A 26678-nucleotide genomic window follows, 5' to 3' on the forward strand; every position below is an offset into this window, starting at 1 on the left:
TTCCTATCACCCAATCCAAGTTTTATAAGCATTTTCATGTTTGTCCTTTGTCTTCTTTTTTAAAAGCACTTGTAATAATGCTATGAAACAATTTTGCCTTTGACTCTTTTATTTAATTTCATGTCATGCATTTTTAATGGCATTCCATTATCTTTGTGATAATTTTTAGCATCTACACAGCTTTTTGTTGAATGGATGCTTCACAGTTTACTTTCCGTGCCCTGCTGTGGGATGGTTTGTTTTCTAGTTTCTTACAAATAAGGCCTTGAGGCTAATCTTTTCTATAAGAGGCCCAGTACACAAAATTCTTGCACGGGTAGGGTCCCTAGGCCTGGCTGGCAATCAGGGCCGATTTGTGGCGCAACTAGCAGAGCGATCGGGGGACCCCCGCTGGCACTGCCTTGGCCGGCCTGGTGCTGCCTGCTTGCCGGCCCCACCCCCTGCCACTGCTGCTGGTCGCCTCTCTCTGCAGGGCGACCGGCCAGGTGATCGGGGCGGGAGGGGCCCGCTGGCACCACCTTGGCCAGTGGGGGCCCCCCGATAGGCCCCTACATTGAGCGTCTGCCCCTTGGTGGTCAGTGTGCATCATAGCAACCGGTTGTTCTGCCGGTCGTTCTGCATTCGGTTGATTTGCATATTAGGCTTTTATTATATAGGATGTTTGAAATTGTCTCCTTTGCATGCATTCCTGGGCATCTTAACACTGAGCAAATGGCCTTAGATCACCAAGCCTGGGACCCGTAATGGCTCCTATCCAGAGGGAAGGAGCTACAACAGGAGTCCTGTCCCCCATGCCAGCCTTTCTGTAGTCCTGCAGTGATTGGCTTCTCCTTTCAGATCCGCAAGGATGCTCTCCGGGCACTCAACATCGCCTATACTGTGAGCACCCAACGATCCACCATCTTTCCCCTGGACAGCGTGGTGCGCATGCTGCTCTTCAGAGATTGCGAAGAGGCCACAGACTTCCTCAACTACCATGGTCTCACTGTTTCCGATGGGTAGGAGCTGAGGGTGAAACTGTAGGGCATCTCTTTCCTTTTTTGTCTTAATTCTGATAAAGGGCTGGGAAGTGCCATTGATGTGCGAGGTCCTGGAGAAGGCATGTTTCATGTGCTGCCTCCCTGGTACACATAGCAAGGCTCAGAGTGGCTGAGGAATGTCACCAGACCACATGCTGCTTGTCGGCTGATTGGGTTTAGACCCAGTTCTTTGTGACTCCGAAATGAGTGCTTTACAAGTTACTGAGGAACTTAAAGGTAAAGGTTGGGCTTCCTTATTCTGTCCCTTGAGGATGGCCTCTGCTAGCCGCCCATGATAGGCCACTGCACAACTCTGATGGCCCAGACAGGTGCCAGTGGGCCAGGGCAGGGCTTCTCTGCTTGGAGTTTGAGTGTTTTGAGAACCTGATGAGGCTCAAGGACCTTCTCCCAGAAAATGGCATCATGATGTAAAACATGATAGACACGCCCTGAGCTGGGTTTCTTAACCCCTCCCTCTCACTCTGGCCTTTGTGCTGCCTGTAGTCCTTCCTCATGGAGATGTGGCAGCTTTGGAGGGAGCCAGGAGTGTGTGTGTGTGGTGTTAACAGCTAGGCCAGGTGGTGCCCCTGTAGGCTGGCAGCAGTGAGCGCTGCTCCTCTCCTGATTTCCATGTGGCTGTGTGGTTACTCCGTGACATCAGGGAGGGGGCTTCCAGCGTTGTTGCTGGGCACTGGGAAGTGAAGGCTGGCCTCTCACCTGAGATACCTCTCTGTGGGTTCTTTTTGGTCTGGATAGCTGTGTCGAGCTGAACCGGTCCTCGTTCTTGGAACCAGAAGGGTTATTGAAGGCCAGGAAGTCGGTGTTTATCACCAGGAAGCTGATGGTGTCGGTTGGGGAAATTGTGAATGGGGGGCCGTTGCCCCCTGTCCCTCGTCATACCCCCATGTGCAGCTTCAACTCCCAGAACAAGTTCGTCGGGGAGAGCCTGGCCGCGGAGCTGTCCGTGGGCCCTCAGAGACCCGGCTTGGATGCAGCAGGTGAGTGGAGTGCAGCTGCACGAGGGAACTAGCTGCTTGTCCCTCTAGGAAGCCTCTAGGGAGCCAGAGCACCTGTCTTGTTTTGAGGCCCAGATGTGGATGTTGTTCAGTGCTCAGGTGTTTCATCCTGCGGTTGGGCTGATAGACTCGGTGGCATCATGTGCTTGCTTCTCATCGTGAAGCTCAGGGAGGGTGGCCAGTCCTTACGTCACTGTGGAGGGCCTGGAGGTTGTTTGTAGTGCCCACATGTGCCTGTTCTCTTCCAGGTGTGGGGAGAGGAGAGGAATGTGGTACCGAGGCGGACGCGTCCCCGCCTACCCTCCTCCCGCAGCCTCTTCCCATCTTGGCCCCTGCACTGCCCTATCTGCCGCACCACCCAGCAGCCACCCCGAGTGCGGCACCCGGCCTCTTCCAACCCCCCATGCTACCCCCTGTGCAGCCGGAGCTTCTTCCTGCAAAGCCTGAGCCTGTGTACTCTGACGCGGTAAGGAGTCTTCCAGCTCAGGCTCTAAGCAGCCTGCTACGCACAACACCCAGCAGCATCTGATGTCTAGTCTGACCATTGTAGACGGAACCCACTGAGGTGGTTGCACATGTGACCTTAGAATGTTCTGAACTAGCCATGGCAGGTCTCACTGGGATCTAGTCCACAAGGCTTGAGTCTGTGTCTTAGGAGCCAGAGGCTCTGAGAGCAGGGATGACGTGTGGGTCTGTAGTTTGTTGCCCGTGTTTTTCTTTGAAAGGTCAGGTGAAACTTTGGCGAATGTGCTGAAGGGTGTTTACGGACGTAATGCTGTTGATAAAATAAGCGCTGCCTGGTGTCGAGTGCTTCCTGTGCCCAGAGCTCTGCAGGCATGTGGTGTCCGTGGTTGCCCTGTCCCAGTGCCATCCTGCGCCCCCACGTGTCTGCTCTGAATGGTGCTCAGTGTGCTCCTTCGAAAACCAGTGGGCATGTTAACTAGGGCCATGGGGACCACGGGGAGCGCCGCATGCCCACCGACAGGCATGTGACTAGGGTCGAGCAGAGCCGGTCCCCCACAGGTTGTGGGACTTGGTCTCGCCACCTGTTGCTTAGACAGGCACTTGACACCACTCCAGTCGGGATCAAGGAGGAATGTGAAGAATGGCCACAGACCCTGAGCCTGTTTGAGGTGCGGAGTGGCACTGGGGGCCTTCTGAACGGCCATCCTCGCGCAGGGCTCCTCTGTTCATTAGCAGGAACTCTTCCCAGAAACAGCATCATACCCCCTGTGAGGGTCGTTAAAACACCGTCAAACAATGCTCATTGACAAGGCCTTGATGGGGTTCCTGCCCTGGCTGAGTTCCATGAGAACTCAGTGGTTCTGTGAAGGTCTTCAGTGCCTTTTGCTGTGGAGTGAGATTGTTCGATTATAAGCTGGGTCTGGATTGAGGCACTGTCCTGCTGGCACGCCTGACCCGCTGTCTGACCTCTTGTTAGGACCTGGCGCTGGTCGTGGACGAGCTCATCCAGGAGGTTCTTCAGAGGGACTGTGAGGAGGTTGGTGCCGCTGGGGCGGCCTTCGCAGCCACAGCTCTGGGGTAAGTGGGGTGCCCCTTCTGCTCTGAAGCAGTCTGCACTCACTGGGACCACACTCTGTCCCTCCAAACACTCCTCTCGTAAAGCTGTTCTCAGTCTTCAGCAAGAGATTGCAGCTTCCCATTTGTTTTTTGTTGTTGTTTGTTTGATATGTTATTGATTTTTTACAGAGAGGAAGGGAGCTATAGAGAGTCAGAAACATCAATGAGAGAGAAACATTGATCAGCTGCCTCCTGCACACCCCCTACTGGGGATGTGCCCGCAACCAAGGTACATGCCCTTGACCGGAATCGAACCTGGGACCCTTCAGTCCGCAGGCCGACGCTCTATCCACTGAGCCAGACCGGTTAGGTTTGCAGCTTCCCATTTGTATAGGCTCGAGTGTTGGTCCTGTTCTCTAGGTGGGTGTAATTCATATTTCTGACCTTCTGTTTGTCATTGGCATGTCGTTTCCATTCGTGTCTGCTTTTTGAGCAGCAAGAGGTTTATTAAAGTTGTAAATTAAGCCCTATTTTTCTTTAAACTTTAAATACGACTTAAAATTCTAATGAAGTAAAAATTAGTTCATTCTCTATTAAATATGAAAAATACTAGAAGGAGACTTGACTTGGGGTGGTGAACACACAATACAGTATACGATGATTATTACAGAATTGTATCCCTAAAATCAACATAATCTTATTAATCAATATCTCCAGTAAATTCAATAAATAAATAAATATTCAAAGTTAACCACTTCCCCCCCTCCCCCAATGAAAAACAGTGGGGCCTTGACTTATGAGTTTAATTTGTTCCGTGACGGAGCTCGTAACTCAAATTACTCGGATGTCAAATCAATTGTGAACGAGTGAGACATGTGATGCTGGGCTGATGTTGTGGTGTTCACTGTGATGTTCGCTGCGCCAACTAGCGGTGGGGTATCTGAAGCTGGCTTGTAACCCGAATTTTAGCTCGCAACTAAAAGCAAAAAATCGGCTGAGAGACGGCTTGTATCTCAAAAAACTCGTTAGTCGGGACACTCGTAAGTCAAGGCCCCACTGTACTCACTTTAGCCCTGGCCAGTGTACTCAGTGGTTGGAGCATCGGCCCACGCGCTGAAGGGTATCAAGTTCGATTACCAGTCAAGGGCACGTGTCTAGGTTGCAGATTTGATCCCTGACCCTGGTCAGGGTGCATGGGGGAGGCAACCAATCGATGTGTCTCACATCAGTTTCTCTCTTCTCTCGCCCTCTCTCCTCCTCTCCTCCGTACTCTCTCTCAAAATCAATGGAAAAAATATCCTCGAGTGAGGAATAACAACAACAAAACAAACAATAAGAAACTAAAAAATTCTTGGGTTACGTTTCAGTTTATTAAAAATTTGAATATTTTGTACCATTTGCATTTTACACCATGGTAAAATTGCCTTAGACATTTAAAACTACAAACTTTATGTATCTGCTTCTGTCTAATACTTCAACATCTAGTCTTAATAAATTTAATCACAATCTGTCTGCTCCTGGCCAGTGGCTCATTGGTTAGAGCATAGTCCCGTACACTGGAAGGTTGTGGGTTTGACGATTCCCGGTTTGGACACATACCTAGGCTGTGGGTTTGATGTCAGTTTTGATAGATTTTGTGTTTCTAACCATGGGTTTATTTTTATGCTGAAAGCTAAATACGTCTTTTTTCCCCCTGCCAATGTTAAAAGTTTAGTTATGTGGTCAGCTTGGCATTTATTTATTTAGAATTCTATCCACTTTGCTCTGTCTAGTGTTTCCAGTGCTGCTGTGGAGGAGTTGTTAACAGCTGCTACCACAGGCATTTTGAGGCACATTGCAGCTGAAGAAATGACTAAGGAAAGGGAGCGAAAAGAGGAGGAGAGGCGGCAGGCTGAAGAGGAGAGGTGAGTGTGTCTTGTCCTTGCAGTGCACCTGGGGTCAGAGTGTGTGGACATGGGAGAGAACCTAACCGGGCCTGGCATGCTCCTGCCATTGTGCATTGCATCAGACCCGAGGCTCACCCAGGGCCCCCATACACTTCGGCCCACGGAGTGGATGGGTCCTGAGGCTACACCCACCTTGTGAGCAGCAGCAGCCCTTTGCCAGCGGGGGAGGGTGGTGGCCAGTGGGGCTGGAGTCGGGGCAGCTGAGCTGTGTGGTTTGTCCGGTGGGATCAGAGGGTTAGGCCTACGGACTCAGGCAGCACAACTCACACCTCCACCTGTGAGGTCTTGGAGTGTGATGCTGCTTATTTTTATTCTTAAACATTACCCTTGCTCTTTTTTCTTGTTTTAAACCCTTAGATTGAAACAAGAAAGAGAACTGGTGTTAACTCAGATGAGTCAGGGCCTGGCTGCAGAGCTGACAGAGCTGGTGGTGATGGAATGTGTGAGGGAAACCTGCTCCCAGGAGTTGAAGTAAGTGAAGTGCTGGGTCCTGCAGTGTGAGAGGCGTGGTCTGGCAGGAGGGAGGAGGATCCTTAGGCACTGTGGGCAGGCTGGTTAGCTCTGGCTAGCTGGGTTGCACTTTCGCAGGGAGCATACATATCTTTTGATAGCCAAACACTAGAACCCTGTCCCTGTATGTGTGTGGCCTCCAGAGAGGGCCTCCCTTTCACTGTTATCCTCATTGCGGACCCTGACCTGGGCATGGGGATGGCTCAGCAAAAGAGTTTGCTGGTAGTCTCCTTACCAGGTTACTTATCATTCGTTTTCCTCTAGTAAAAGATCCTTCTCTTATTCCACATGCTAAACTATTTCTTGGAGCTATCTCACTTAAGAACTTCCTTGGTTTCCATGCCAGGCTTCAGGGAAGACAGAGGTTCAGTTGTGCAGGGAAATCTGTCCTGGTCCTTAAGCTCTCTGAGATAGCCCCGAAGGCAACGGACTCTTTAGTCCTGATCACAGCTCCCAGTGCAGATGGGGAGCAGACCTAGAGACAAGTGTCTTAATTAATGTTTCCCTCTCTGTTAATTGGGAATCTATTTCCATATTTACTATAAGAGGCCTTACATTGATGGCTATCTGTCTGTTCTTAATCCCAGGAAGGGGTGTTAGGAGATAAGGAACCCAGGACTCATCGATGTGCAGGGAACGTGCTGTGCTCCTTGGCTCCAGGAGGCTTGGCCTGCAGCTCACCCTTTGGTTGATAGAATTTTGTTGTAAAAAATCTCTCTTACAGATACTGGTTTATATGAGGGCCACCGTTGTTTGACCACAGGCTGCCAGTTATGTACTTGAGACACCTCTAATTGCAAACAGCAAATATTGCTGATGAAGGGATGTCTTAATGGTCATTTAAAAACTAACATTTCTAGCCATTGTTTTAAGATAAAGCTTTATTTCCAAGGGCCCCGCTGGACCTGTAATCTAGTATCCTATAATTTAGTTTCTTTTTTCTCTTATGTTTGTTGTATGATATTCCTTTCCAGGTGGCCTTACCTTAAGTAAAATGAAAATCTGAAAGTTCCTCTTGCAGCAAGGGCATAATTACATTTCAATATAAAAGATGTGGACTCTTGTACTTTTAAGGCAAGCCCTCCGTGTGTGTGGGCCTGGTGCAGTGGCTCTCATGCTGATGGCCTGTTTCCTAGGAGTGCAGTGGAGACAGACCAGAAGGTCCGCATGGCCCGCTGCTGTGAGGAAGTCTGTGCCCACCTGGTGGGCTTGTTTCTTGGCGAGGAAATTTTCCAGACTGCAAAGGAGACCCTCCAGGAACTTCAGTGCTACTGCAAGTATCTTCAGAGGTGAGTTATGTGTTCTTACAGATAAATCCATGCACACAGGAGTCTTTTTACCAAGATTATACTTTCAGAAACGGACAATTACATGCACACATGTGCACTCACACCCACACACGTTGCATGTTCTTTCCTAAAAGGTATAAAGGGATAAGTAAGGAATTCGTTTGGGGAGGATTGTTCTGTATTTTGACAAATATTTAAAGGTTGCTTTTTCTCGTTTACCCTTTGCACTATACACAGGGAGATGGCCATGAACAAACCAAGCAAATTATAGCTGTGTGCAAAACATAATTTATAATGAAAAAAGACAATTCTACAGAAATGTGTACAACATACGAGCGGTGTATATTCAGATAGGTTGTTTCGGGCTTATATATAGTAGTGAAAGCCTAAAGAAAAGAAGGAACATAACGAACACACACTCAGCATAGTGGCTACTTTGGGAACAAGAGGGCATGTGACTAAGCAGGGTCCATGGGCATCATGGGCACTGCTTCTCAACTGGATGGAAGGATGTGGGTGACCATCATTCATCTCTAAACTGGGCATATATGTGTTACGTAATTTGTGTGGTGATTCAGTTCATGTAAAATTTAAAATAAGTACTAGTGTTCCTTGGCAGTTGCAGCCACATGAAAGGGAGCAGTGAGCAGTGAGTCTCCATTCCATGAGAGACCATCTTCCTCCAGCTGCTTGTGTACCCACAGACACCTCTGTCCTTTTTGTAGTTCTTAGCACATCTGGGAGCGTGTTGCCAGCTCTGTGTCCAGTCATTGTTCCCTCCATATGCTAGGAGGTGGAGGCCTGACCACAGCAGCATGTCAGCTTTCCCAGTTGTTGCCAGTGGCACTGTAAATGGCCCCCCTGGCCCTGTGGATGGACTTCCATGTGGATTTCTCTCTTTAGCCTCGACAAAGTACTGTAGTAACCGTCTTGCACACACACTGCACACGTCTGGAGGTGAAGTTCCATCAGTGGTGGTTGCTGGGTCAGAGGGTCTATGTACCTTGTATCCATATTGCCAAACTGGCCCTCCAGAGAGCAGTCCGCATTAGCTATTAAGTTCAGTAACTCTTTTTGCTTACCGCCATTCATTTGCTTCAGGCCTCTCCTGTGCCTGAGTTGTTGTTTTTAAACTTTTTTTCCCCTTGAGTTTTCAAACTAATTTCTTAATTTCAGGACTGTTGCTGAAAAAGACTGAACATATTGCCAAAAACCGTGTTCCCGTGTTAATGATGCCGGAGCTTATGTTTGCATTTGTCCCTGTGGTGAGCCTTTAACACACCCAGTGATGACATGTTGGTGTGTCCTCAGGTGGAGGGAAGCAGTCGCAGCCCGGAAGAAGCTGAGGCGCCAGATGCGGGCCTTCCCTGCAGCGCCCTGCTGTGTGGATGTGAATGACCGGCTGATGGCACTGGTGCCCAGTGCAGAGTGTCCCATTGCTGAGGAGAACTTGGCCAAGGGCCTCCTGGACCTTGGCCACGCCGGGAAAGTGGGCATCTCCTGCACCAGGTCAGCGCGCAGCTTGCCACAGCGCCTCCTAAGTGCCCCCGTCCCACCTCTGTGTTGGGGGGCAAGATAGATGCGTCAGAGAGTGGACGTGGGACTGCACTTTGGCAGGTGTCTTTCCCTCCATTCTGGACATGTGGTTGCTCTGTCTGCTTTGATTTATATGCCTTTTTCTCTGAAAACATTTGGGGTCCTGGTAATTGAATTTTAGTTGGAACCACCTGTTTTTCTCATTTGTGGAATCAGAGGTCCATGTGCACTCACTGCCACTCCCACTTCCTGTTTCCTATGCTTCTGGATTCTTCTGCTTCTTTGTCATTTCTGCTGCTGCCTCACTCACACCAGCTCCCTCTGTCTTCTGCAACAGCATTTTAGTGACTCCACCTCCCACCCTCCATTCTCTCCTCACGGGGCTCCCTCCTGTGCCCCTTTGGCATGGCCCTCCCTGCCATTCCTCCCAGTCACTCTGAGCATGTGCAGCTCCTGAGGGCCCTGCCCAGGTCTTCGCTTGGGCTATCCACTGCTAGCCGTGCAGGGCTCGGCCTCTCTTCAGGCTCAGTGGGGAGCCCGGGAGAAGGCAGCATGGAGGGGCTGTAACAGCACACTGTCTGGGTCTCATGGTGCTCCTCATCTTTCCCTGGGCTGTCACGGGACATTCTCTCTGAAAACTGTCTCCAGGGTTTCATTTGACTCCAACAAACTGTGGCTGCTGAGATTTCTGAGATCCTGTTTCTGCCTCTGTAAGTGGGGTGGGCAATAGCGCTGACCTGTCTCAGATGCACTCTGCGGTCAGAGCACTCCTCTCTGACCCATGGCAGCCTGGGCACTGGCTTGGCCTCCTGAAGTCATGGCTGCTTTGTCTGTCACCCCCAAACACACTCTCAGCACAGCCCCCTGCCCTCTGTTCTTCCCTGCTGCTTCCTCCTTGGTAATCTTTTTCTGTCCTTCACACTGACAGCTCCCCTCGTGCATCTCCGGCCGAGACTCCTGTATCCTGTGTTCTAGACTTCTGTATCCCATTCCCAACCCGATGTCAGAACCTACTTTTCACGCAGCCTGCCCCTCTGGGGGCCTTCCATGGAATGCCAGCCTGTCTTCCCCAGGCTTAGATCAGGCACCTGGGCTCGGGCCCATCATTCTAGAGCACTGCCCTCACTACCTCTGCTGCCAGCCTGCCTGTCTGCCAGCTTCTGCCCTTGACCTCTACACCCTGGTGTTCCCACCGTCACAGTTGAGTCTGGTCACCTTGTGCCTCTAGTTGACATCTTTGTGCTGCTCCCTGAGTCCTTGCATGGCAGTCCTTGCCTCCCCTTCCAAACCCCAACTGCTGTCTCTGTATCCTCTGCACACACTCCTGCCTTGGCATGCCCATCCCTCCTTCCTCTCCCCTGAAATTGTCATGCTGTTTCCCCTTATTTCCTTTAGAAGTGACAGCTCATCGCATATCACTTCTTTGACTGCCTTGTGTGAACAGACCACAGCATACCCATGCACCTACCGTGCCATCTGCTTGCAGAGGCGTGTCTTTCCCCATGACAGCGGGTGTCCTAAAGGGCAGGAATTTGCTCTGTTTACCGCGTCTCCCATGATTGACACATGGTAGATAATTGATATCTGTGGAATGAACAGGTCTTTTGACTGATCCATTTCTCAGAAAAAATTTTCTTGGTCTCCTAAGTATTTCCACCAGTTACTTTTTACTGAAACCATCCGTGTAAGTACTTACCAGGTTCCTCCCATGGGCACTGAGCTGGCCTCACGCAGGCACATCGTTGTTCTCCCTTTCTTTGTAGGCTAAGGTGGCTCAGGAACAAGACAACGCACCAGTTGAAGGTCCAGCACTTCCACCAGCAGCTACTGAGGTCGGTCCTGCTCCCGCCGTGCGAGCTGCTCCTGCCCGGGGCTTGAGCACCAGCTCACCCACCTTGCTCTGTCTGTTCCTTCCAGTGATGCAGCGTGGGCGCCCCTGGACCTGCCATCCCTCGTGACTGAGCACCTCCCTGGTAGCAGGGAGCATGCGTTTTGGAAGCTGGTGCTGGTGTTGCCCAACTACGGAGAAGAGCAGTCCCCATGGAGTCCTGGCAGGTCAGGGAGGGGTTCCCTCGGGGGGCGGGGGGCGGTTGATGCTGAGAAAGCAGCCTGGGGAGGTGGAGCACTTCTCCCGAGAGTGTCAAGCAGTGGAGCAACTCGAGGGTGGCTGGGGTGGCTGGGGTCAGCGTGGCGTGTTCCTCTCATGCATGATGGGAACACTGATGTGTCGGTTTACGGTTTGGTGCTTAGACTTGCAGTCTGTTTTGTTTGTGATTTGAAATTGACACTTTACATTATTTAAACTTTTATTCTGTAAACTTGGTAATAGTCTGTCCAAACGCATTTCAGAGTTGTTATTTAAAGCTACACTAAGGTGTATTGACTAGAGCCTGCTTCATTTTAGAATCTTGTGGAAGACAGTTTACAATTTGTCTGCTATACTAATAGTTCCATTTTTTTCTTAGAAAAAAACTTTGGCATTTTAAAAAAGAAATCCAAAAGGTTGACATGGCATTATTTCCTATAATCAAATCGCTTCCATACTTTTAAAGCAAGTATAAAACATGTTACTTTTCTTTTTTAACAGCTTTATTGAGATGTAATTCACGTGTAAATTTCGCCCATGTAAAGTGTCCATTTCACTGGTTTTTAGTATATTCAGAGTTGTATAACCATCATCAGGATTTAATTCCAGAACATTTTTTCACTTAAAAAGAATCCCCGTATCTATTACCAGTCACTCTCCATTTCTTCCTACCTTCCACACCTGGCAGCCACAATCTGCTTTCAGGCTTTATGCATTTGCCTGTTCTGGACATCCTCAATAAATGGAGTCATACAGCATGTGGGATTTATGACTGGTATCTTTCACTCAGCACAAATGTTTTCTACGTTCATGTTGTAGAGAATATATCAGTCCTTTGTGTGTGTGTGTGTGTGTGTGTGTGGCTGAATAATATTCCATGGAATGAATTTATCACATTTTATTTGTTCATGAGTAGATGGGCATATTTGGGTTGTTTCCACTTTTTTTGGCCGTTCATGCTACTATGAACATTTGTGTGTAAGTGTTTGTGTAGATATATGTTAGCAATTCTCTTGGTTATATGCCTAGGAGTGGAATTGCTATGTTGTGCGGTAACTATGTTTAAGTGTTTGAAGATTTGCTGAGCTGTGTCCATAGTGGCTGTACCATTTTACATTCCTGTCAGCAATGTCTGAGGGTATTACGTTCTCTGAACACATTACTGTTTAAGCAGGAACATATGTAGGCTAAAGAAAAAGAAAGTCATAAAGCTTATCACATAAGACAGCTGAGCAAGGAGGAGAGTTGTGGTATTTTAAAAGCATTTAAATGATTCATTTCTTAAAATAGCTGTCTTCTGATTTGCTAATTCATTAGGAGATATATGTCCCAAGAATTCTTAAGGTCTCAGGTCTGAGAAATTAGATTCTATAAAACATGTATATTTTAAATTCTAAGGATCTTTTCTATTGCTCAGAATCTTTTCTTAGTGCTCTGGAATCTTAAGTCTCATTAGAATGAACCAGTTCCTGAGTGCTCTCTTCTCTCACCCAAAAGAAAGATCCCAGTAGAGATTTGTGCAGATCCCAGTAGAGATTTGTGCAGATCTATTTGTGCAGTAGAATTTTTGTCCGTGGACCTACATCTGTGTGATATTCCTCTTTCCAAAATATTTATAGTTCAGATTTAGAATTGGATTCTTCTTCAAGTGTTGTTTTCTTTTATTCACAGAATTCTGGCAGATTGGTTGAAAGTCAAGTTCATGGGAGGTGATGGCTCGGATGACACATGCAGTGATGCTGGTGGAATTCAGACACTCACGCTGTTTAACACACTCGGCACCAAAGGGAATCAGGCAGTTTCTGTCAGCGTGTGTATAAAGGTGAGTGACAACCACTTCGTGTATTTACTTCTGTGATTGTCTTATTTTCTCTATGCCTGGACATTACTGGAATCATAAATGCCTGAAATGGTTTTGAAAGAATGTGGGGGGCTCATAAACATCCCATGGACCCCTATTGGTGTGCGATACCAGGCTAGCGCCTGGAGCACAGTGAGCCTTAACTGTCTCTGGTCATAGACCACTTTGAGAACTTGGTGAAACTCAAAACCATCCTGACAAATGCATAGATGCACCTATGCTCTTCTGCACATCATTCAGAAGCCCTGAACTCTATATTTATTTGCCTCTGGTAATTAACCCAAGAGATAAGAAACAGAGCATTCCACAAAAAACAGTGATGGTTACACTTCACTACTGACATCACTGTTAAAATAGCTTCCTGATACACCAGGTCTTAGCAAAAAACTAAGGTGTTTTAAAAAATCTTTATTGTTGCCCTGACTGGTTTGGCTCAGTGGATAGAGCGTCTACCTGCGGACTGAAGGGTCCCAGTTCGATTCCAGTCAAGGGCATGTACCTTGGTTGTGGGCACATCCCCAGTCGGGGGTGTGCAGGAGGCAGCTGATCGATGTTTCTCTCTCATCAATGTTTCTAACTCTCTACCCCTCTCCCTTCCTTTCTGTAAAAAATCAATAAAATATATAAAAAAAATAAAAAAATAATCTTTATTATTGAAAGTATTACATATGTCCCCCCCGCCCCCATGGTTTTTAATCCTATTTCGTTTTCACTAAACTTGAACCCAGCTACTGTCTAGGTTCAACATTGGACATTTCAGATTAGTTGTTTTTGTTTTACATTCAAGTTGTCCTCAGTTTTCCATTACAAGTTCTAATTTTTGCTCTTTATAGGTGTTTGCAAAATATTCACATTAATTGGTTTCTTGAGAGATTGTTATTTAATGAGAACTTGTTTCTGCATTAGGTTCAAATCTGCATAAATGAATTTTAGATTTCAGAAATAAAACCAGATGTGTGTCTTATTTACTTGGGAAAACAGCAGTGCAGGGCAGGAAGTGTGGGCTTCAGTGCTGAGCACTTGGGTGTTGATAGCTCTAACCATTGAGCCACCAGCCAGAGCACCATCCTGTTTTCTGTCTGGCTTTTTTATATTGTGTTCTGGGAAATTTCCTTGACTTTATATTCCAGATATTTTTTATTCCATATTTCAGTGTCAGGCGGGGAGTGGCCAAGTATCCTCCACTTGCCTAGAGGTGCCCTGCGACTGGACCCTCTCGGGGCAGACCCCTGCTGAGGGTACAGGTTGCGCTTAAAGGCCACCTGGTGGGTGTTATCAGGAGTTCCCTTAATGACCTGTTGGGCAGATCCTGTGGGTGTTCGGGGCTTTTCAAGTTCAGGTGGCCTGGGTCTTTCCACACCATGTCTGTAGCCCACAGGTGTGGCTTCCTCTGCTTTCCCAACCAAGTGATTGTTCCCATCTCCACACTGTTTTCTAGAAATGGGTTGAAATCCCTTGTTTGCTGCTGGCTTGCCTTCCTCCTTTTCTGTCATTATGGTCTTACCTGTTTTTAGAACTGTTTAAGGGTAACTGTTAATATGAAAGTAACATGCTCAAAAACAATTATAGCTGGAGGCTGAATTACCCATTGTTCCAGCTGTTTCTGGCAATAATTTATGGCCTCAGGGAGGGAGGCTGGCCCAAAGGGCAATGCAGTTTGGCCGCACTTGCTCGGGGGCTGATGTTCACTACTGATTTCCCCCCTGATGCTGCTGTTCCAGGTAGCCTACGGTGCTCTCAGTGACGGTGCCCTGGATGCCGTGGAGACACAGAAGGAGCTCCTGGGAGCCAGTGGCCTCATGCTGCTGCTTGCCCCCAAAACGAAGAGCGAGGACATTGCAGAGGAGGACGTATACTGGCTGTCGGCACTGCTGCAGCTCAAGCAACTCCTGCAGGCCAAGCCCTTCCAGCCTGCATTGCCGCTGGTGGTGCTCGCACCCAGCCTGGGAGGGGTCGCTGTGGAGAAGGAAGTGGATGATGGTTAGTGAGGCTGTCTCCTTGATGAGCCAGCATGTTCCATAGATGGGTTGAGCCCCGGGTGTGAGGAGGTGCTGGCAATTCAATGGCGGGAGTTGGGATAGCAGCCACTGTGGTGACTGGGAACAGGTCTGGGCAGGGTCAGTGCAGTGAGGTATCTGCTCATACACAGACTTAGCAGAAGACAGGTGACCTGTTTCTTTTCAAGGTCTGATGCTACAGGATTTGGTTTCAGCTAAGCTGATTTCGGATTATATCATTATTGAAATTCCTGAGTCCATTAATGATTTACAAGGCACAAATAAGGTAAGTTTTCATTATTTTTAAAGGTCCAACCAGATAGTTCAGTTTTTCTCTTCTTGTTCTATCTTGAATTTGGTGTATATTGGTGCTTGCATTTTTAAATTTTATTTTTAAAAAGTAACCTAAAAATATAAGCAGAAATAGAAATAAAAGATAAAATTTGCCCATAGTCCTGCTATCTGCAAAAAATGAAATTTAAAAACAAAATATTCTTACCGATTTTAGAGAGATAGAGAAAGGGAGTGGAAAAGAGAGAAACATCGATTGGCTGCCTCCTGCACATCCTCTACTGTGGATCGATCCCGAAACCTAGGCAATGTGCTCTAATTGGGAATTGATCCAGTGACCTCTTGATTCATGGGTTAATGCTCAACCACTGACCCACACTGGCTAGGCTGTTCATGTCATTTTTTTAGGGGTTTTATAGGTATGGATTTAAAATATGACCATTCATGTCTCACGTTTGAAGGTCAGATACATAAATTGTTTTTGTAGGGTGGTTCTTGGAATATATGAAGAAATAATGTTATCAGAAGTTTCCTTAAAAAAAGAAAAGAAGAAGCCTATTCTGACATTTATATTAGGGAAAGAAATGCTGGGAATTAAATAAAAGTAACTATAGGAAGAAAGATAGCGACAGGATGTGAAAGCATCCAGGCATATAATGAAGCTGTTAGTCCTTCTAAGAACTGGAAGACATGGTCCCTATCCGCATGGTGAAGAGGATGTGCAGGGCTGGTTTTCTTCAAGCCCGAGCCCTTCCAGTGGGTGATCCTGCAGCCTCACCTCGGGGTGGGGTGGGACTTGGAACCCCTGTCCTAGGCTCCTCGCTGTATGTCTCCAGGGCCCTAGGAGCCCAAACTCCACTGCAGCAAAAGCTTCTGCTCTGCAGCGTGGTTGAGAAGCTGGTGCTCCGGGGGCACCTGCTGAGGCAGCTGTGGGTGGGGCCCCTTCAGAAAGCTCCTTCTGAAAAACAGCATGATCTGCTCTTCCAATTGTCTTTGCTTCTCAGGTTTCCCTGGCCGTGCAGTGGCTGGTCTCCCACTGCCCCCGTGCCCTTGACCTTTGCTGCCAGACCCTCATTCAGTATGTGGAAGATGGGGTTGGCCGTGAGTTTAGCGGCCGGTTTTTCCATGACAGAAGAGAGAGGCGGCTGGGCGGCCTGGCCTCGCAGGAACCTGGTGCCATCATCGAGCTATTCAACAGTGTTCTGCACTTCCTCGCCTCCGTGGTGTCCTCTGAGCAGCTCTGCGACCTGTCCTGGCCCATCACCGAGTTTGCTGAGGCAGGGGGCAGCCGGCTGCTTCCTCACCTTCACTGGAATTCCCCGGAGCACCTGGCCTGGCTGAAACAGGCCGTGCTGGGCTTTCAGCTCCCGCAGATGGACCTTCCACCCCCGGGGGGTATGTGCTCCTGCTGAGGGGTGATGCCTGGGGATGAGTATAGGGGGCGACCGAGAGCACCCATTTTCTTTCTTACTGTAGTGGCAGTCTGGCAGGTGTTGGGCACTGGTGTGAGGTTCTCATAGCCTCCATTCTGTGTCCTCTGTCCCCATTCTGCACCTACCTTTGGGTGTAGGAGTCAGAGTGAGCAGGGTGTTTGTGAAGTGACAGTTGGCCCTTCACTGCCAACAGAGCATCTGTGGGTACCTGCTGACCCCTGGGAGGAAGGTGGTGTGCGGTGTGGGAGGAGCACTGACCCCAAGGCCTGGAGTTTCTGAGTGGACGGCAGGTCCTGTCCTGCCTGCACCACGGGGTATGAGGATGAAGAGTGTGGGGACCGTGCAGTCCTATCCCCACACTGCTGGGGCCACAGCACTCAGTGCTGACTTGCAGCCAGTGTTCCCTTGTCAGAAGCCTCTGTTCTGTGGCGCTGGCTGTGCAGTTGAAGCCTTTGGGCTGTTCTGATGCAATCTCCAGGTCCCCTGGGCTGGGCATGGAGACTGCCCTTCCCTTGTTGAAGCTGTTAGGAGGGAAGGAGGCGGTTCACTGCTCATGTGGTACAGCCTGGGGCCCTGGCAGAGCCACTTGGGCTGCATGGAATATAGGGCTCAGGTGCCCTTTTACATTTCAGGGTGTGGTCTTCAGTAGGCCTAACAGATGCTCATTTCTGAAGGAACCCAAAAGGAAGCAAAGCACACAGCGCAAACCCTCTGTGCTGTGAGCTAGGTCAGTGTTCCCCAGAGAAGTCAGGACCTCATGTACCAGCCTCACCTGCGTCCTTGTTAAAGTACAGATTCCTGGGCCTGTACTGTACAGTTAGAATCCCTTGGGGGGACCCTTAGTTGTGAGTTTTGTCTAGGGCAGTGATGGCGAACCTTCTGAGCTCGGCATGTCAGCATTTTGAAAAACCCTAACTTAACTCTGGTGCTGTGTCACATATAGAAATTTTTTGATATTTGCAACCATAGTAAAACAAAGACTTATATTTTTGATATTTATTTTATATATTTAAATGCCATTTAACAAAGAAAAATCAACCAAAAAAATGAGTTCGCATGTCACCTCTGACACGTGTGTCATAGGTTCGCCATCACTGGTCTAGGGAGTCTGGGTCCCTTGTCAGGACATGGGGAGGGAGATGCTTTTTCCTGAACAGCTATGATTTATTATATTCAGATTCAAGAACAGAATTCTCAGCTACACGGTTGCCTTCTCCTGAGTTAATACAGAGTGAAGAACATTTCATGTAGATTTCCACCTGTACTTTTCCACTAGTGACTCACAAGGTGCTTTCTCTCCAGCTCCCTGGCTTCCTGTGTGCTCCATGGTTATCCAGTATGCCTCCCAGATCCCCAGCTCTTGCCAGACGCAGCCCGTCCTCCAGTCCCAGGTGGAGAGCCTGCTCCGAAGAACTTATGTCAGGTGGAAGAGCCAGAACCCCTCCCCTGGCTGGGAGGCGGGGCCCTCAGTTGCTGAGATCCCGTGGGACGACGTCATTGCCTTGTGTATCAACCACAAGCTGAGGGACTGGACGCCCCCTAGGCTTCCTGTCACATCAGGTAGTTAGCGTATGGCACTATGGGGCTGGCTCCTCATGAGACTTGACAGAGCCAATTTCAGCAAGGAAAGAAGCTTACTTGATATTTGTGTCTTTTCCTGTGGGTCACCACTCTTCCTTTCCTTGGGACTCCCTCCTTTAAGCCAGTGACTTCCAGGTGACTTGTAAACATTGGGAAGAGCTAAGATGGTTCCAGGAGAGCCAGGACTCAACTCCCTGATATGGGCCCCCTAGGCTGGCTCTAAGTTTAAGACACTTTGTAGCTCTGAGTGGTTTTATTTGCCATTCCACACTCTGGGCGTGAGCCGGACTGGACATTGAATGACCCACGGACACTTGGAGCATATTTGGCTCAAATGGGAGTCACGTAATTATGTGACTTTACTCAGAGGGGCTTCTGAAATCAGTGAATATAAGCAAATGTCAAGTGGTCACCTATTGCTTTTTTTATATTCTTTTAAAATTGTTTTTCATATTTTCTCAGAGGCACTGAGTGAAGATGGTCAAATATGTGTATATTTTTTTAAAAACCATTTGAAGACATATGATGTTCCTATGTCGTGGGAACAAGCCAGAATGCAGACGCAGAAGGACCTTCAGCTGCATCAGGGGTGGTGAGATCTGTGTTCATTGTGTGTTTCTGTCATCCCTCCACTCAACAGAACAAACCATGTAGTTCTCTTCCAAGGTACACAGATAGACATTCATACCCTGTTCACAGAATCCAGCCCATTGTGGGTAAATAAAATGTCAGCACATGCAGTCTTGCAGTACATAAAAATTCACAGGTAGGCTTTATCCAGGATAAGCAGTATCAACAAAGAGCAATCTACTTGTGTAATATGGTGCCATAACAGAAAAATAAGTGCTCATTTAGTAGGAAATGCTTTTATATGCTTTCCTGCCTAAAAAATGTATACCCATTCCTAATAAAAATTTCTTATCAAACTTGGGTTAAAAAAAAATTTCTGCCCCCAAAACCATTCTTCTTGGTAAAACATTAGAAACACTGAGGTCAAACCAGCCTGAGCTGCCCTGATGTCACTGCTGTTTACTTTTGTCCTGGAAATCCTGCCCAGTGCAGGGATACAAGTGGCATAAATATCAAAAGGAAGGAGAAACTGTCATTTCCAGATAGTAAAGTTGTTAGTTCAAGATAACCAAGTTACTCCCTTAGAGAGAGTCATGCATGGTTCAGGAAGGTGATTAGATAGATTGATCTACCAGGTACAAAAGTCCCATGCACAGCAGCCACACGCCTGTAACATGAAAGCAGACTGATCTGGAGAGGCCGTAAACGTCAGGGAAACTCTGAGGCCCCTGAAGGTGCAAAGAAAACCTGAATAAATAAGGGGCGAGCTGCCTTGCTGTTGGGAGGACGCAGTTCTATAAAATTCTCAGTTCTCAAACTGTAGTCAGGGCATTTCTCTTTTTTGTTAATCCGCACCAGAGGATGTTTTTCCCATTGATTTTTAGACAGAGTGGAAGGGAGCGGGGAGACAGAACATTGATGTGAGAGAGAGACAACAATTGGTTGCCTCCTGCAAGCGCCCCAGTAGGGGCCGGGGATCAAGGCTGCAACCGGGCCGACACTCTAACCACTGAGCAACTGGCTAGGGCAGGGCATTTCTAATTGAAAAAAACCCAAAAGATTTTTCCCCTTGATCTTGACAAGTTAAGTCTAAAATTCATCACAATGAAAAAAATGTGTAATAATTGCTGAGAACATTTTGAATAAGGATAACAAGGAAGTCCTGCTCTTTCTGATGTTAAAACATAATAGTGAAGTTACAGTAGGCGAATGGATCGGAATAGGAAGTCCAGACACAGAACCATATGTGAGAAAAGTACCATGCCAAATTAGGGGGTGGGGAGGCAGACATTGGCATCTGTTTAGAAAAAAAGTTAGCTTCGCTATCTCCCACTGATTGTAAACATTAGCTCCAGATGGACTTACTAGCTGAATATAAAAATAAGAACCTTGCTAATAGGGGGAGTAGAGAGACCTGTTGATAATCCAGGGATGGGAAGCAACACTCAGTAGAGATGCTCCAAGGCCAGCTGCCCAGGATACCGCAAGTCCCGTAGGCAGAGGCTGCCCTCCCTCCTAGCCCTGCACTTGACCCGAGGGAAGCCCTGACCGTGAGGGAAGCTGGAAGCAGGAAGGGGTGGGTCTCAGGCTCTCTCTGCACCCACATCTACCTATTTCCTGAGAAACCCTTTCTCCCTCTTTCCTGATCATGTGTTTCAAACATGTACTTACAGCTTGGAAACAAAGACTTTTCATCCTTCTGCAAACAAGTTTCCCACTCCGTTCCTTCACGTGCACCGAAAAGGGAAGAGGAGTGCAGAGTGTGGCCGAGAGGGGCCGGTTCCCAGCACGGAGGACCTGATGCGCGGAGCCTCTGCCCAGGAGCTCCTGGCCCAGTGTCTGTCCAGCAGTCTTCTACTGGAAAAAGAGGAGAGCAAGAGGTGAAGCCCCTCCCTCTACTCATTGTGTCCTTCAGCCACTCCATGCTTGAAAGTCAGTCTTCTGGCATTTTTCCCTATCGTGGCCCATTTCCCTCTCTAGTCACCACCCTCGTGTTTCTGCTCCCTTATGGTGAACTCAAAAACAGTGAGTCTCACTTCTTCAGTTCTCCTTTCCAGTCTTTCCTGTAGCCCCTTTCTGCCCCTCATGTCTACTCTGGTTAGGATCACTGCCCCCACACAGCTGAACTGACCATGAACCCATGTCCCAGCACCATTCCACACCTTTGCTCCCTCCCTCCTGGCTCCCAGAATGCCCTTAGTCCCTCTCCTGCCCACTTGGTCACATTCCCTAGGTCACTCCTGTTGGTTCTTCCTCTCCTTCCACTATCCCCTCACTCATTCTCTGCACCTTGCATCTGTGTTATCTGTACATACACCCCAGTGATTTCATCCAGTTTCATGGATTTTTAAATAAAAATATTCTTACAACTCCAAATATATATCTCAAACCCTGAGTTTTTCTCTGAACTACAGATTTGAATATCCTACCACTTCCTTGATAGCCATTTCAAAGCTAACATCCCAAATCCAATTCCTAATTTCCCTTCCTACAATTGTCTTCTCAGTTGAAGGCAGTTCCATCCTTCCAACTGCCCAGGCCAAATGCCTTGAAATCATCCCTCCACATCTAGTCCATCCACAAATCCTATTGGCTCTATTCAAAACATTCAGAACCAGACCATGTTTGCAGTGGACCACACTCTAGTCTTGGCGCACCCAGTGTGAGCCTTTCAAGTGTGAGGCAGAGGTCATATTATTCCTTTGCACACAACCTTCTAGTGGCTTCCTCTCTGAGCCTGAACCACAGGCGAAATCCTTATGAGGTGGGCAAGGCTTTTTGTGCTCTGCCTACCGTTTCCTTTCTGACCTCTGCTCCTTCCTCCAGCACGCCAGGGACTGCATAGCCAGGCCTTTTCGTTCCCTGTTCCGTTTGCTCAGGACTCCACAGCCAACCCCTGCTACCCTTATGGCTCACCTTGCACTCACTTCCAGCCTCCGCTCAAATGTCTACTCAGTGAGGCCCTCCTTGCCTGTCCCCCAGCCCTCCCTGTCTCCATGTCTTCACTTTGTCTCTCTCACCTTCAGACCACATTTCCCCAGGTATGTGTCCCTTCTGTTTCCCCTCACTAGAGTATAAGCTGCGTAGACCTGGGCTTTATCTGCTTTGTTTCAGTGCTGTATCCCTGGTAACTAGAATGGTGCCTAGTGTTTGGTAGGGGCTTGATAAATATATGCTGTAAGAGTAACTGAATGTATCATGATTTCTAAAAGTAGATTTTCCCAAGTCTGTATCATTTAAACAATTGGATCAGATTATTTTTCTTGAAAAGACAATTGTATGGAGTGGACAGCTCTAGAATGTTCGGTGGCAATAGGATAGTATTATGAGTTAATTTAAAATTGTAAGTAGCAATCTATACCTTTAGTTATTCCATCAAGAGATAAGAATTAATTATAGACACAAAAATCCAAAATAAACCAGAGAAAATACAGTAAAAGAGAATTATGAATAATGTTGAGTAACATTTAAAAACAATTGTGTTTGGCTAAATGCCACCTTTCTCATTAAGTATAAGTTGGATGTATAAATTAAAGAGAAGACTTTTTTTAAATCCTCACTTGAGGATATTTTTCCATTTATCTTTAGAGAGAGTGGAAGGGAGGGAAGAAGGGGGGAGAGAGAGAGAGAGAGAGAGAGAGAGGGAGAGAGAGAGAGAGAGAGAGACATCAATGTGAGAGACACACAGTGATTGGCTGTCTCCATACGAGCCTCGACCTGGACTGGGATGGAGCCTGCGATCAAGCCTGCGATCAAGATCTGTGCCTCTGACCGGGAATCTAACCCACGACCCTTCCATCTTTGGACCGACGCTCTACTGAGCCAAACCGACCAGGGCGATACTAAAATTTTTTGTTGTTGTTAATTCTTACCTGAGGATATTTTTTCCATTGATTTTTAGGCAGAGTGGAAGGGAGAAGGAGAGATAGAGAGAGAAACATCGATGTGAGAGTCTCATCGATTGGTTGCCTCCCGCATGTGCCCCAACTGGGGCCGGGGATCAAGGCTGCAACTGAGCTAAGTGCCCTTGACTGGACTCGAACTGCAACCCTCAGTCCTCGGGCCGATGCTCTAACCACTGAAAAAACTGGCTAGGGCCAATAATAATTTTAAAAATAATTTTCTCAATTGATGTCATAACTTAGTTCTATACTTAGTAAAAAGCAGTGCTTTAAACAATTTAAAGTATCCACACAGAGAAGAAGTGAATGATAGTTAATTTTTTGCTTCCTAATGTTCAAATGTTTCAGATTTGAAGATCAACTTCAGCAGTTGTTGTCTGAAGACTCAGGAACGTTTACAGATTCAACTTCCCTTCCCCTCTACCTTCCTCAGACTCTGGTGTCTCTGCCTCAGACTATCCAACCTGTGATTAAAACATCCACAACTACTAGCCCACAGGTGAGAAGAGAGTACATTTGGCATTTATATTAGAATTAGACAAACTAATGCTTGATTCATCGTGTGATGTTATAATCACCAATAAGTTATTAGCTTAAATTAGATGTTTTCTTAAACTTAATCTGTCAGTTATAGAGGCCCAACTAATTTTGAGTTTCTCCTTGTGAAATGAACGAAGAATGGAATTGAAACATGCTGAAGAGTTGAACAAAACCCACCACTGTGTGCTGACATTCAATAAGGGCTTGAGGAGAATAGCAGGTGATGATAGTGTCTTCTGTTTATGGAGCACATACTGTGCCAGCTGTGGCATCACCCACACCTTTCTTTCTGGGATTACCTTTCCCTGAGCAGGTTAAGTTCACAAAAGTCAAGGACCTCATCCAAGTTTGTTCAGCTGGTCAGCGGCAGAGCTGCTTTTCAAAGCCAGACTTGACTTGCTCCAAAGATTAGATCTTTCTACCTCACTATCTTTGCTTCAGTGGTAGAAGAAGCAAAACCAGAGTTTTAATCATAGTTATTTAGTTAATGCTGGACAGGTAAAAGGTATGTTCTTGGGCTGGCTTTAGGAAGTCCTTCAATGGGGAGGGAAAGTAAATTAAGACATACTGTTTCTATTTATCAGTTTGGCAGACAACTTAAAAATATTTGTAACCTTTGACCTAATAATTCTGCCCTAAAGAAATTACTGTCTATGAACAAATTAATGTATTTTTATTCACTGTAGCATTAATTATACTGCATAAAAGTGGAAACAAACTGAATATCCAAAGATGGGAGTTTCAAGTGACTTGTAGCTCCTGAAATGATACTTTATAAAAATGATTGATGCTGAAAGTTCATGGTAAATCATCGGAGAAACATTTCATGTGCAGATGATACCAGATGTATGTATATGTGCTGGAAGAGGCTGGAAGGATCTATGCTAGGTGTCAAGAGGGGAGTTTGTTGAGTGCAGCATGACCCAGACAGGATTTCTAACACGAGCCCAATCTAGTGCCTTTAAAGAGAATGTATCTTGGTTTATGGATATCCCAAAGCTATGTTTGGTTTCTTTCTATTCATATAGAATGAAAGGACAGGGGAACAACTGCAGTTGTCAGAGGCAACTGGCACATCTTTGACTGAACGGCTGAAGCACCTGGAAAGGCTGATCCGAAGTTCAAGGGAAGAAGAAATTGCCTCAGAGCTCCATATCTCCACACTGCTGGACATGGTGGACATTTGAGCTGCGGACTTGAGAGTGGGAGGGTCTTTCCAGGGATTTCCTTGAAATAATCTTATTCTTGACTAGAGGCCCGATGCACGAAATTCGTGCACTGGGGGGTGGGGAGGTTCCTCAGCCCGGCCTGCTCCCTCTCGCAGTCCGGGACCCCTCACTCCTTACCACCCACCTGCTCTATTGATGCACTGTTGGAAATGTGACAGTTAATTATGCAAACAAAACATTGAATGTCTAAGGGGACTCCCCTGTTTTCAAAATGGTAGGCTGTTTCCTCCTATATAACGTCTTTGATTTTACCTCTTTTCATGATCTCAGACTATCATCCACCAACATGTTCTAAGGGAGTTTGTGGCTTACATTTCTCTGAGTAGCAAGTCATCATTCATTGTCTCAGCAAAGTTGCAGTCCCAGATATGCCAGACATCAGTAATGAGGCCCATCCAACTCACATCTGAAAGAGCCAACAGTATATGAACATAGCTCTCTGAGGATGTGCCTGGGGCATGTTTCTGGACTAGAAGTGGGAAGACAAGAAGATTGGCTGTAGATAAGAGCAGAATTCCTGGGGAGGAGTACAGGGGTGTAGGTGGGGAGAGTACCTGAGGTTGTGATGAAAACCCGGAGGTGCCATTTTGGTATTGTTGCCAAGTGAGGGGATAGGCCAGACCACAGAAACCCTGGCTGCCTTCTTCTGAATGCTAAGGGAATCCGCTATTGGAGGATATTAGGCAGAGAAGTGACTTGTCACATTTTCTTTTAAAAATGGCATATGGGACCCTGGCTGGTGTGGCTCAATTGTTTGGAGTGTTGTCCCGTGCACTGAAAGGTGGTGGGTTCCATTCCCGGTCAGGGCGCGTATCCAGATTGCCGGTTTGATCCCCGGTCAGGGGCGAGGCAGTTGATCAATGTTTCACTCTCACATTGGAGGTTTCTCTCCCTTTCTCTCTAAAATCAATAAAATTGATTTAACCCTAATCCTCAGGTTAGGATTAAAAATTAAAAGTAAGTAAATAAATAAGGCATATGTGGAAGGTCAGTAACACAAGGTAAGATTCTTAAAATGTGGGTGCTGCAGTCATCCAGGTGAAAGAGGAAGGGTATAATCCTGAGTTTGCTAGCAGTTGATGTGCGGAGAAGGAATAAATTTGAGCCATATACAAGAAGAGGTATTAGTAGACTTGGTGATGCTGGGTATGGCCACCAATCTTAAATTGGTACTCAGCATCTCCCTGCTATAATGCTACATCCACTAGACACCGAGAAGACTATTTCATATCTTCTCATTCTTCTCAAACCTCCAACATTCCTAAATATAGGCTGCTTCTCTTCACAGCAGAAGCAAAGAACTGAACTTCCTCATCTCAGTGCCACCAAATCCATCAGCCAGTCCCCACTTCACCATATCAAACACTATTCAACTGTTTTGGGGATTTCTTTAGTGATCACCTTAATGTTTATCAATAAAAACGTAATAATGCTATTTCTTAATCTTTTTTCTTTTTTTCTTTTTCTTTTTTTTAATTAAATCTTTATTGTTCAGATTATTACATTTGTTCCTCTTTTTTCCCCCCATAACTCCCCTCCTTCCAGCTCACACCCCACCCTCCGCCCTCACTCCCCACCCACTGTGTTCATCCATAGGTGCACGATTTTTGTCCAGTCTCTTCCAGCATCTCCCACACCCCTTTTCCCCCCAAGAATAGTCAGTCCATTCCCTTTCTATGTCCCTGATTCTATTATAATCACCAGTTCATTCTGTACATCAGGTTATTTATTCACTTGATTCTTAGATTCATTTGTTGATAGATGCATATTTGTTGTTCATAATTTGTATCTTTACCTTTTTCTTCTTCTTCCTCTTCTTAAAGGATACCTTTCAGCATTTCATATAATACTGGTTTGGTGGTGATGAACTCCTTTAGCTTTTCCTTATCTGTGAAGCTCTTTATCTGACATTCAATTCTGAATGATAGCTTTGCTGGATAAAGTAATCTTGGTTGTAGGTTCTTGGTATTCATCACTTTGAATATTTCTTGCCACTCCCTTCTGGCCTGCAAAGTTTCTGTTGAGAAATCAGCTGACAGTCGTATGGGTATTCCCTTGTAGGTAACTGAGTTTCTTTCTCTTGCTGCTTTTAGGATTCTCTCTTTGTCTTTTGCTCTTGGCATTTTAATTATGATGTGTCTTGGTGTGGTCCTCTTTGGATTCCTTTTGTTTGGGGTTCTCTGCGCTTCCTGGACTTGTAAGTCTATTTCTTTCACCAGGTGGGGGAAGTTTTCTGTCATTATTTCTTCAAATAGGTTTTCAATATCTTGCTCTCTCTCATCTTCTGGTACCCCTATAATTCTGATGTTGGTACGTTTGAAGCTGTCCCAGAGGCTCCTTACACTATCTTT

The 26678-nt window shown here is 46.9% G+C and overlaps 1 protein-coding gene across 5 annotated transcripts in view; it reads left to right on the top strand.

The window, feature by feature from the left end:
• MCM3AP (minichromosome maintenance complex component 3 associated protein) overlaps positions 1-24578 on the top strand; it is a 42084-nt gene extending 17506 nt beyond the window's left edge. The window contains exons 11-30 of one of the 5 annotated variants that reach the window (XR_002826744.1): positions 838-998; positions 1776-2017; positions 2284-2501; positions 3477-3577; positions 5329-5460; positions 5860-5973; positions 7149-7301; positions 8613-8810; positions 10601-10669; positions 10755-10892; positions 12595-12745; positions 14506-14764; positions 14970-15067; positions 16077-16467; positions 17808-18065; positions 18549-18678; positions 20330-20536; positions 22907-23057; positions 23785-23901; positions 24127-24263. Coding sequence is in view for 4 of the 5 variants with exons in the window: in XM_006104803.3 (XP_006104865.1) it covers positions 838-998; positions 1776-2017; positions 2284-2501; positions 3477-3577; positions 5329-5460; positions 5860-5973; positions 7149-7301; positions 8613-8810; positions 10601-10669; positions 10755-10892; positions 12595-12745; positions 14506-14764; positions 14970-15067; positions 16077-16467; positions 17808-18065; positions 18549-18678; positions 20330-20536; positions 22907-23057; positions 24127-24285 (3330 nt within the window). In the remaining variant the exon portion in view is untranslated. The other 4 variants (XM_006104803.3, XM_023745966.1, XM_023745965.1 and 1 more) reach the window with 4 other exon arrangements.
• Positions 24579-26678: the final 2100 nt, after the last annotated feature.

The sequence above is a fragment of the Myotis lucifugus genome, unplaced genomic scaffold (genome assembly GCF_000147115.1).
Source record: "Myotis lucifugus unplaced genomic scaffold, Myoluc2.0 scaffold_608, whole genome shotgun sequence".
Classification (NCBI taxonomy): Eukaryota; Metazoa; Chordata; class Mammalia; order Chiroptera; family Vespertilionidae; genus Myotis; species Myotis lucifugus.